At 36.1% G+C, this 12,162-nt stretch overlaps 1 protein-coding gene across 3 annotated transcripts in view; it reads right to left on the bottom strand.

Moving 5' to 3' along the window:
• Nucleotides 1–9,687, bottom strand: part of LOC113231877 (nuclear factor NF-kappa-B p110 subunit-like) — a 34,851-nt gene extending 25,164 nt beyond the window's left edge. For 2 of the 3 annotated variants that reach the window (XM_026466416.1, XM_026466418.1), the window contains exons 1-6: nt 9,600–9,687; nt 6,086–6,225; nt 2,117–2,271; nt 1,345–1,447; nt 976–1,108; nt 590–694 (exon numbers count right to left, since the gene is read on the bottom strand). In XM_026466416.1, coding sequence (XP_026322201.1) covers nt 590–694; nt 976–1,108; nt 1,345–1,447; nt 2,117–2,271; nt 6,086–6,225; nt 9,600–9,618 — 655 coding nt within the window. In that variant the 5' untranslated portion in view covers nt 9,619–9,687. The remainder of the gene's footprint in view (nt 1–589; nt 695–975; nt 1,109–1,344; nt 1,448–2,116; nt 2,272–6,085; nt 6,226–9,599) is intronic. The other variant, XM_026466417.1, reaches the window with a different exon arrangement.
• Nucleotides 9,688–12,162: the final 2,475 nt, after the last annotated feature.

The following is a 12,162-nucleotide window of genomic DNA, read 5'->3' on the forward strand; positions in this document are numbered from 1 at the left end:
ACACACACACACACACACACACACACACACACACACACACACACACAATTCGAGAACCTTTATCTACTATATTACATCTCATTATATTGATATAATACATCTATTATAATATTATTTAATAATAATAAATTAATACTACTTAATAATAAATCTGTATTATATATTACTCTGTACTAAATAAATGAAGACAATAATAACTAAATGAGTCTCAGACATAAGCTTTGTTATAGCCTCAATCACGCTCAGCGCACACTATTGTGAATTTTCTGAATAAAACAAGCATACCTAACCATACTAACTTAAACTGCCTTATTACGTTTATTTATGTATAGTAAAACTTTAAAGAAATTAATATGGTTTTATGTGAAACATTCCGTAAACATATTATAGTCAAATGTGCACATACACTAAATATTGCTCGTCGAGACAGGTACAGATTGTGTTGTAATTTTTTTTTCATAGCCTTTATCATAAACTAGGGATACCCTGAGTCGCAAGTGGTATGGATACAAACACAGACAACCACAAATTACACCCAAATTTACGAAAAAAAGAAATTAACAATTATTAGTAATTCTCTTTTACTTACTTTTACTAATTTTTGATGTGAAGAACATCATGTCTTCACCTCCTCTGACATTGCTAGACGTTGGTTTGTAGTACTCTATAGCCAATTGGTTAGTGGCAACGCTTTCTGAAAAAAAAAAAAAAATAATTTCATAACATCAAAATTCTACACTGTATTTCTAATTAAAATTGCAATAACACTAATCAAATTACTTTCAATTCTCAAGTAGCCAATGCGTATCTTGGATGGTAGAATTTACATTTATTGCAAAGAATGCAAGAAATGTAAACGGACTAGTCTCGTCATTCTACTCGAATGAATATAGTTACAAGTAGTAATTATAACACACGACACGCATAGAAGCAACACAAAAGTAATAAATTACAATATACTAGTAAGTAACTTACTCAGGTTGAGTATTGGTCGCGAGTACACCGGTGAGCAAATTAGTTCATTCGTATCATAATCGTGAGCGCTGAATTTCAGTCTTACGACGTTCAAGTCAATGTTCTTTGCCATCACTCTGCTTTGCTCCAAGAGCTATTAAAAATCCAAAATTAATATAAATCGTGCATGGTCCAGTTTATTATTTATTCTTTAATCATTTACTAACTGGAAAGAGTGTCGAATCCAAACACTACATCGTTAATCATACAGTTGGTCGTAGGTGTGGGGTAGACGTATTATGTATACAAAGTACTTTTGATTTTCTACCACCGACAATGTCTGTGTTCTCAACACTTAAAGTAAACTAAATGAAATATGTATAAACGTACCTGGTTGTCGGTAATTTGGTCACTGTTGTTTTCTCGAAATTTTGTGAACAGCCACATGGGTATATCCTTTTTTGGACGATGTATGATACCCAAGCCCGCAAAACTAAGAATGATAAATAATGAACATATTGTTAGTTTTGAAAAACGAACGGTTGTTGCCATTCGCATAAGATTGTCATATTTGAATTCATCGAATACAACTACATATCGTGTAGGTATTTCAAAATAAACTTACCTAAACATTGACCTAACTAATCTACATTTTGCTACACTACCTAACAGATAAAACCGGCTACCTTCCAGTTCAGTTTCATATGGATGTGCTTTAAAACACAAGGGGTCCATTTGTCAATTGTTGAAAACAAGCCAAAGGATCGAATGAACTTGGGATGCTTATTTCATCGTCAATTATCCTAGATTCAGAAGTAATGTATGAGACCAATCCAATTGCAGAAGTATTCGGAGGTATAAAATATCGTTGGTTTTCTAGAATAGCGGCCCATCTCAAAAATATGTAATTCATCAGGAAGACAGTTTAAAAAGAAACTGAGGCGTATGTCACGCGCAAAGACGACGAATTATACATTGGCTCAAAACAAACTCAGTGTCTTATTCACAATAAAATTTAGCACATTCTGAATACAATACAAATTTTATTTAGGCTACTGTTCTTGAACAGCAGCTATAAGCGGCGGGTTTTTTTGAAAACTATTGTGTCCCAGCCTTAAAAATAGTTTTTGTAGCGTAAAAAATAGAATAAACGTCAACTGACCCCACTGCGTAGTGATTATCAACAGGTACGACAGCGGAACACGGCTGGCCCTCATTCACTTCGTCCTCGTCGTGCAAACTGTGTGGGTGCTCGTCAGTATTGTCCTTTTGCACCAGGGTACACATTATTCTTGCCTTTTTCGTGTAGTTTCTCAACTAAAGTCACGTATCACAAAAGACAAAAGTTAATAAACGTAAAACCACAATCACAATATAGACCGGGGTCGATTATCATCATATAATCTGTGGTTACTAATGATTGCTAATACTTGGTACTTGGTACTTGGTGTAACGGGCTGGTGTCCGCAACTCGACGACAAGGCGATGATTGCTAATATATCATATTAGTAATCAGTTTTTTTATTCTTTTCCATAAAAGGTAATTCAAGTTAGAATTTCTCTTTTTGTTTTTTTTTTTTCTTCTCAGTGTTTGTGTACAGTTCTAACGTAAAATTTAACTGTCTAACTTATCTGTGGAAACTTGTAATTGCCATTAATATTTATTTTTGTAACTATTTATACATATACGCTGTTGGTTTCCCTAAAAATGTTACAAAATAATAATAATAAAAAATAAAATCACTTCCAGAAATACACGTAAGTATATTCAAGTCCAAAATGAAATATATTTTATGGGCTTTATCTTAAACAGTTAAGCTACAATAACGTTATAAAGAACATAAGGAAATGTGGTTCTATCGACCTCATACCTAGATCATTTGAAACAGTTCGAGGAGACAATTTTGATACTCTAAAAACTTCGGAACAATAGGAATTCTTTAGTCAATCTTAGTAGTTTTCATATATCTAAGAGTATTTAATGATATCGCGGAAATTCTGCTACCGTAACATACTTAAATATTTCTGAATGCGTGAACGTAAAAAAAATATTTATTAAGTTAGTGTCCTTAATTTTATTAATCGCTGACATTCGATGTAATCAACATAGTTATATGTATGTTAGTGAGGCCCACAGGGAGGCTAGGCTTTGTTATTAGAATTGGATGCTGTGTGGTTGCCCCACAGGGGGTATGCATATAACGCGATGTGCCCTAGTCGAAAAATATTGAAATCCAAACTAAGGTGAGTTTAAAGCATCAAGAACAAATAAAAATGGATTTACTCGCCACGCATCATGGCAAAAACGATTTCCGCAACTTTTGGAAGCACACCAAGAAAATGGAAGCAAGGCCTGCTCTCTTTCAGTGTCGATGGTATATCTGACCCAAAGGGCATAGCTAACATGTTTAGAGAACATTTTAATGTGAAATCGTCTATTGGCAAAAGCATCGGGAGGCGAGTGCCCGACGGCGAGTATGGAAGTGACCTTCATATTCGTTTTGTAGCGAAAGACGTAGTTAAAATATTGAAGGAAATTAAACGCGAAAAGTCTCCTGGTCATGACCACTTAAGTGTCGAGCATTTGCAGTTTGCCGGGCCGCACTTGCCTAGAGTGTTATCTATGTTTTTTTAACCTGTGTATTGGACACGTATATTTATTTGCCTATGTTTATGACGAAAACTGTGGTGGTTCCTATCGTCAAAAATAAAACCGGTGACATATTTGACAAGACGAATTACACACCTATTTCTCTGGCAACAATTGTTGCGAGGGTTCTTGACGGCCTGCGTAACGTGCAATTTGACAAATGCTTAAAATTACACGATGCTCAGTTCGGTTTCCGTGCTGGTCTATCAACAGAGATATATGATATATATACATATGATCGCCCGATCATATGTTTGAGGCAAGCTGTTGAGTATTACACTCGCCTGTATAGCGTGTTTTTTAGATCTTTCCAAAGCATTTCATCTCGTCAATTATGACTTACTTTGGAAGAAGCTTGACGAGTTTAAATTCCTAAGAAACTCGCACGAATATTTAAAAAAGCGAATTCATAATTTTTAAGGCAGGAAGTAAGTGTCCATCTCATGTTCCTCCCATCCTTCTTAATGGTCAACAACTGAACAGGGTGACCTCTTTTAAATATCTTGGGCACTAAGTAGCCGACGATTTATACGAACGAACGAAGAGCTTTAGCGATTAGACCCAATATGATAGCGCGCAGGTTCAGTCGATGTAAAGCACAAGTAAAAAATGCATTATTCAAAGCGTACTGTACATCGTTGTATACTTGTAGTTTGTGGAGCGGGTACACCCAACGCTCTCTTAACGCAATGCGTGTTCAGTACAATGACGCCTTCAGGGTTCTGTTGCGGCTGCCACGTCACTGTAGCGCGTCCGAGATGTTCGCGGACGCGAACGATGATGATTTCTGTGCGTCATTGCGTAAGCACTGCGCAGCGTCAATGCGCAGCAGGTTGCGCGCCAGACGCCACAGACTACTGAACGTTGTGGCTTATAGATGGGACAGTGGTCTCTTAAGGCACTGGTCCTCTCTACATTTAAGTTTACGTACTAACATAATTATTTAAGTTTTATAATACTAACATAGTTAAATAAGTTTTTGTAATACTAACATAGTTATAAAAGTTTTGTATTACTATCATTCTATGGATCTTTGTGTTATCTGAAATAAACTCGTTTTATTTTTAGTTTTTTTATTCTTTTATTCTAAAGTTTTAATATGTATCTTGAGATAGAACGCAATGTAATGGTACTTACTATGAGTAATATTAATTACTGACTACAGTCACATACAAAAGTGTTCATTTCAATCATATCAATATGATTCAATTACAACGTTAATAGGTACTCTGTACTCGTAACCCTGATTTGTGAATACTTCTCTGTTTGGAATGCAATAGATAGTAAAATGTGTTTTTTATGGTCTAAAGATGGTACTAAAGTTGTTTTATTATTTTATAACTGAATATTATATTATATCTAATTTTTTATGCGCAAAATTTGAAACACCAGCTAACGTTTGTATGAATCGAATGCAACGGATCACAAAATTCTAACACGACCGATAGAGCAAATGATTGCTGAATCCCACGCATTTAGAGATGTTACATCCGCCACCAATATTAACGATAAATGGTGGTGGTGGCACCATTATCGTTAATATTACTTAGTATTGCGAATACTACTATTTTGCAGTAAGCATACAGCGACGGATAGAGCAAGCGAAAATTTAATCATAAATAAAGCATCTTCAAAACAATTTTTTGACGTAAGCAAATGGGTGCTTTATTCGTGACAAAGTTTCGCTTGCCGTCGTTGTGTGTACTAAATAATTTACTTCTGAATCGTATTATTCCGCAATACTGCGTTATTGTATAAAAGTAGCGATAAGTTTTAATCATACCCAGTCTAGCCTAATATGATATGGTCCACAATACTGAAGACTGACACGACATCGACCCTCAACATGTTGTGGAATTTAAAAAAGAAGTAATATCAGAAAGTAACAACAATAACATTAAAACTACAAATCATATCATTGTCATTTGCAGTTTGGTGACTTTCGAGATAGTGGCACTTAAAGTATTTTTCTTTGAAAAAAAAAAATTTTTTTAACTGACACTAAAACTGAAAATTTTTTTTTATAATATCAAGTGACGGGACGAACAAGTCGTGCGCCTGGTGGTAAGCGACACGTCAATCCAAAACAGTTGAAGTGCTACTCAGAGCTTTAAAACGCAAAGATCTTAGGGGCACTGCCGCTGCGCCATTCACCCTGAGACATAACTTGACAAGTCCCATGTGCCTGTAATTTCACCAGCACCCTTGCCCTTCTAAGCCGGAACGGCGGCAGAAATAGGCAAGGTGGCACTTCCCTGGACGAACTGTCTCGCAAGGAGCTGTACTGTTACTAAATAAGATATAAAAAAGCCGCTTGCAGGAGTTGTACATGTATGTTAGTAGCTCAATTAAAAAAAAATTGAAACTGCATCTGGCCGAACGGTTACGAGAACGGTCAGGAGAAAAATTTGTATGACCTACAATTATTTCTCTCGTGAGTTACAATTATTTCTCTCGTGATAAAATTCCAAGTTAGTTTACCTCAACGGTCGGGTATGACTTGCTCCCATTACGGCCAGGCGTAACTCCTCGTAGACTGCCATGAGTGCCTGTCTCCCTCTCAGTTTTGTATCGGAACCTTGCATCTTGTGGTTCATTTGTAATTCGTAGATTCGGCTCCCCTAGATTTTGACACAAAAATTCCTACTGTAGGACACATCTAGTTTACATTGTTAAAACATGGGTTGAAATGACGACATATTGCATACTTCAGGGTAAGACCCTACATACCAATTATGTGGTAAAAAAACAAATGTAACTTACTTCTATGTCTGTATTGGTAAACATTTATATGGAAGTTACTTATGACATAGCTACAGGTTGTGACTACACAAACAGTTAAGTGTATATTCAAATTAGACTATGCGGCGTGTTTACCTAGTGTCGTCGTGTATATAACCAGAAACAGAGACGAAATAAGGGCCATCCATCTCTGGCAACTAACTCATCAGGCAAATGGGCCTTATATTACTTTTAAATATCAATTCTCGTTTGCGCTGAAATCACAAATTAGAAAGCTGAAATAATGCAGCGCCAACAACTGACCTGTGTGTAGGTCTCGGTATATTCCAAAAATATTCTGTATTTATTGTAATAAAGATAATAATAGTGGACAATATAATATCACTAACAATGTGGGGCTGTTCCATTCCGTTTCTTTTGTAATTAGATGTTTTGCTGTTTTTCCCACACAGACAGCAAAACATCTAATTACAAAACACCGAATTATATTTCATCAGTAATTAAATATGTAATTTTTAAATTTTCGTCCATTATAGCAAAGTTCAACTTAAACTTTTGAAGTGAAACAATTGACGACACCCGTCGATTGTTCGAATTCGGGCTGGCCAACGGAGCGCAGTTGTCACTGTAATGATTTGGCAGAATAGTTTTCAAACATATTAAATGACATTTCGTCTCTATTTCTGGTTATATACTCAATGCCTAGTGTATTGTACCCAAAACTTTTTGCTCAATTTACTTAGTAATCTTACCGAGCGGTGAACAGCGTGCGGTTAGGTATTTATGTGGTGGTAGTCAAACTTGAGCAAGCGGTCATATTTTATTGTCCCCTTCATAATTACGCGGTTGTGGCACAACAGTTCTTTATGATACCATTTTTTTATGATTTTTTAGAAGCAGTAGAGCTCCTTGTGAAAGAGTTCGTCCAGGGAAGTACTCCCACCTTACCTATTTCTGCTGCCAAGCAGTAATCTGAGCATTACTGTGTGCCGGTTTTTAAAGGTAAGGGTGCTGGTGAAATTACAGACACATGGACTTGTCAACTTATATCTCAGGGTGACGGGCGCAGTGGCAATTCCCCTCAGATCTTTACAATTCCAAGGTCTGAGTGGCACTGCAACTCTTGTGGACTGGCGTGTAGCTTACCATCAGGCGCACAATTTGTTCGTCCCGTCACTTAATATTACAAAAAAATAAATTACGACGAACAAATCGTGCCGCCTGGTGGCAAGCGAGACGATTATCCATAACAGTTGCAGTGCCACTCGGAGCTATAAATCACATAGATCTGAGGGGCAATGCCACTGCGCCCGTCACCTTGAGACATAAATTGAAAACTCCCATGTGCATGTAATTTCACGAGCACCCTTACCCTTTAAAACCGAAAGCAATGCTTTCATTATTGCTTGGCGGCAGAAATGGGTAAGGTCGCAGTACTTTCGTTGAACAAACACTCACAAGGAGCTCTGCTGCATCTAAATATAAATAAAACTAAATATATCAAAATAGCGGTGTCTGATTTTGTTTTCTGAGTAGATACCTCATATATGTATGCTCACGCTATACGACGATCACCATTTAGCTCGATCCTAGCAAACCTCCCTTGCCTCACTAACATTCATCAATATTTTCATACAGGCCCTCTTATTGTTATCACTATGCACCCCAGCTTTTTTAAGGGCACTTTCAATTTGATCTGCGAAAGTTCTTCGTAGCCGTTCTCTTCCAAAGTTGCCTTCCACGTTAGTTCTATGTGTATATTTCTTTCGTTAAAATACATTCATTCATCCGCTCCATGTGCCCTGACCACCTCGGGATTTTTTTTCTATTTCTGTCACTACACCGACTTTCAAACCACATCGTTCACGGATCACAATATTCACTCTGTCACATACCTATCCGCACATTACATGTTTTTCTGAGGGATCTCATTTCAACTGCATTCACTGTACTCTCGTGCTTCTTCTGCCATACCCAAAACTCACTCCCATATTTTAGCGTTGGAACCATCACAGCATTATGTACCACTACTCGTGCTTTCTCAGACACACATCACTGCCTTTATAGCCCCGTTCTTCGCATTTGCTATTACTGCCATAAGGTTAATTTTATGAATATCGTTGTATTCAACGTTCTCGTTACGTTTAATCCAGACTTGGCACCGCTTATTCGTGACTTCTTTACAACAGTTCCGTTTGTTTACAGTGTGTATACATTTGTTACCTAGCTAAAGCAGCTATATTTGTGAGTTGAAAACGTGCAGCTAGAGTGAATCCAACAGAGACCACCAAAAGACTAGCTGCAGACAAAACCGGCGACATAAAGAACGATGGACGACAGTACTGTCACATATGGATGAGCCTTATCGACAATAATGCAACGGAATGAAGCAACAGCACAAAGTATTAAACTAAAAAGTAACTGAAAACCTTAGGAAGCACCTATAAAGTTGGCGTGAACAGAAATAACAGCTAATTATAAATAGTACAGATTATTACTTAATGGTGTAATACATTGAGATTTAGTAATAATTATATGTATTACATCATTAATATTATCAATATCATTATAATCCACTTAAGAACTAAGAAACAACGTTGGGCTGCAACTGAAACTACACAACTGTCCATAATTTTTTTCTTGAAAATTGTGACTTGCGTCACTTAAAACAAATAAATATACGAATAAAAAATTTGTAGAAATTTGGTACAGTTTAACCTGCGGCTGAATGTACTTACTTATAATAATATAAGATAACGGACATTAGGATTCTAATATAGGTACTGATTTGAATATAACCACTTGGTTAGACCATACCATCTGTAACATAAAAACTACCTTTTGTTGCCTCTGCCATGCTCATTTCCTCAGGATCATTTACAATTTATAGGTATTTAACTAAATACTCGACAGATTAGATGATTATACAATAATTTATGATATGTACGTCAGTCAAACAACTTAAATTTCACTCAAAAGTATGTGACGATGATGTGACAAGGATGAATGGAATGACTATAATGACTAATCGAAGAATAAAGGGACTGAAATCGGCCCAAACAACATGGCGGAAACATTTGCAATGCGCTCGCGCATTACAGTAACAGTCAGTAAAAAATGTTGTTTCTCACAAAATTAGGCAAGATGGCGCAATTCTCAATAGGTTGAACTCGAGGCTTTGACAAAGAAAAATTTAGGAAAAAATATAGTTTATGAGTTACCGTAGTACTAATGAAAACCATGGATACCATACCGTGCAAAGATATATCCATATTTATCGGTGAATGATATGGCACGGTAAGCTGCGGTACCAATTGCGATGGGGGCGAGTAAGACGTATCAGACCCACTTGAAATGTTCGCGTCCGCACTCATATCTTCATCACTTCCAGACATTTTTATAAACTTTATACTTAGAACAGAAATAAGTACGTATCTCCTTTTTAGTTTAACACTTCACTATTTCAATAAACTAGTACGAACGTTTTACAATTCACTTCTCAATCGCAATGTTTACTGCGCGAATTTTCTTTGTTTCACATGTATAGTACTTTATTATCTGACCTTGTACGTGCCAGACAAAACTAATCAATATTGGATTTTATGTTCAGTGAGTAGATTGCACTTTGGAACGTCAGAGCTTATCATACATAATAACAGTTGCCATTATGATACATGTATTTCCTGATTTCTTGCTGTATATACATTGCCTTTTTTTTAATATTTCTTTGATTTTATCTTGATTTTCGGGTGTAAATCATTATTATTTATAGCGTCTCAAGAAAATTAAAAAGAACATTAATGCTTTACTCAAAAGACAAGAGCATACCAATCCATTTAGATTAAAAAAATGTACTGAACAAAAAAATTATGTAAACGAATTATTTCCTTATCCTGATAATTTTCCTATTAGGAAAGCACTGTACGGTTATATGATTAATTTCTACTAACTATAAACGCGCGTATGTATCGCGCATTTTGATAAATGATAGTTTTAATGTTAGTTTTGTTTGTTAATTTCAGTAATTTTTTGAAATGAAGCAACTACATGAAATTCTATAATAAGATTCTTGCTTGCAATGCGATGTTTGCACGCGTTTGAATCGATTCACTGTAGCGCAGCTACGGCGATATTATACGCGCTGCGGCACGTATAAAATACGTCGTGTGCAAAGCGCTTAGCTTTAACCCAGATATAGGGAAAATTTATATATGCGGTATCACTAACTTTTTTGTGTAACGGCTACCCCAAAGAATTCAATTTCTGAATGTTGGCACTGTGTATGAGGGAAATTACCGTCACGTCTATTTTTGTTCAAGGCCATCGACCTGCGATTCACAATAACAATTATTGTGCCTCGGAAAAATAAATATAAGTTTATTAGAGAAGGGTGGTTTTTAGTGTTTATTGTGTAGTGTAATTACACTGGTAGACCAGTAAACAAACAACAATGTAATTATACTTATTTTGTATGCTGATGGAAGAATAATATTTATCGACAAATCTGATTAAAAATTACTTTGTGCTCCTGAAGTTTCTGTACTTTAAGGTATTATACGTCAACAGTACATCATACACATTGACGTATCTTGTTCCGTAGCACTGGAGGCGATTTTTCGCGAACATCATACTATTAACTAACACTATAAATGTTGTGCACGATACCAACGAGTAGTTGGAGCGCCGGCTTACAAGAGGTTAGTTCAATCTCAAGAATCATTGAATCTAGCTTAAATATGATTGCGTCGGAAAAGGTACCGAATTACTAATTAGAACTATGCAAAAGGCATCTTTGGATAGCCAAGCCAAAAATTGTTCCTTGTAACAAACAATTTCTAAACAAATAACTAACAAATAATTTCTAAAACTATTTCTTTTCTGTTTCGGATCATATCAAACCTAAAACGGCCTATTGGCATTGGCATGGCAGTCCGCCGCGCAGGCAGGAGACTGCTCACACACTATCCTACATATGGCCCACTTATGAAATCTTGCAGGTTTGCGGGATTGCTTGTACGCTGTGACTAACTACATTCATAATCCTGCATTACCCGGCGGACGGACTGCATTGCAGGATAATGAATGCCCCCTTTTAGAGCAAGTATCGAACTCGTCATCAGAGTCATTCATCACAATCACTCTAGGTCACAAACTGTCTCTTCATTCATTCCTTTCGTCGATGCGTTGTACGTTACTGAAGGTTAGGTAGGTATTCAATTAGTAAAGACACAAATGATTAGCTGTCCTTGTTACACTTTATGAAACGAAAACTAAAATTATGCATCTGAGTACTTACAGAAATATAATGTTAAATTCTGAAGTCTGTTTATATACTGCCTATTCTGAAATTTTTGTAAATAAAACTTATACTCATCTATGCATCAAACACTACTTACTTACTTTTGGTCAAAGTCACTTGCTCCAGTTTTTTTTTTTAATTCTATGCTTCACAAAAATTATGCCATATGATGTTACCAGTTAAGATATTGATTATTGTTAGGTAACCATAATTACACATTGGAAAATATTCAAAACCTTTCACCATGTTACCAGTTAAGATATTGTTTATTGTTAGGTAACCATAATTACACATCGGAAAGTATTCAAAACTCGTCACCACATTGAGTCCATCTGTTGATTACAATTTATTTAAAACAATTCTGATTAGTAAGTATATTGGTAAGCAGCAGTCCTAGCTTCTTGCTTGTCTCGTGTAGGTCAGGAGCCGTACATACAACTTACTGACTGTGATGGCATCATATCAATTGATAAATCTATGGCTTTTACTCATTACTACTACGAGTACTAACATTGTA

Source organism: Hyposmocoma kahamanoa, unplaced genomic scaffold, assembly GCF_003589595.1.
Source record: "Hyposmocoma kahamanoa isolate Upper Pololo Valley unplaced genomic scaffold, ASM358959v1 66, whole genome shotgun sequence".
NCBI lineage: Eukaryota > Metazoa > Arthropoda > Insecta > Lepidoptera > Cosmopterigidae > Hyposmocoma > Hyposmocoma kahamanoa.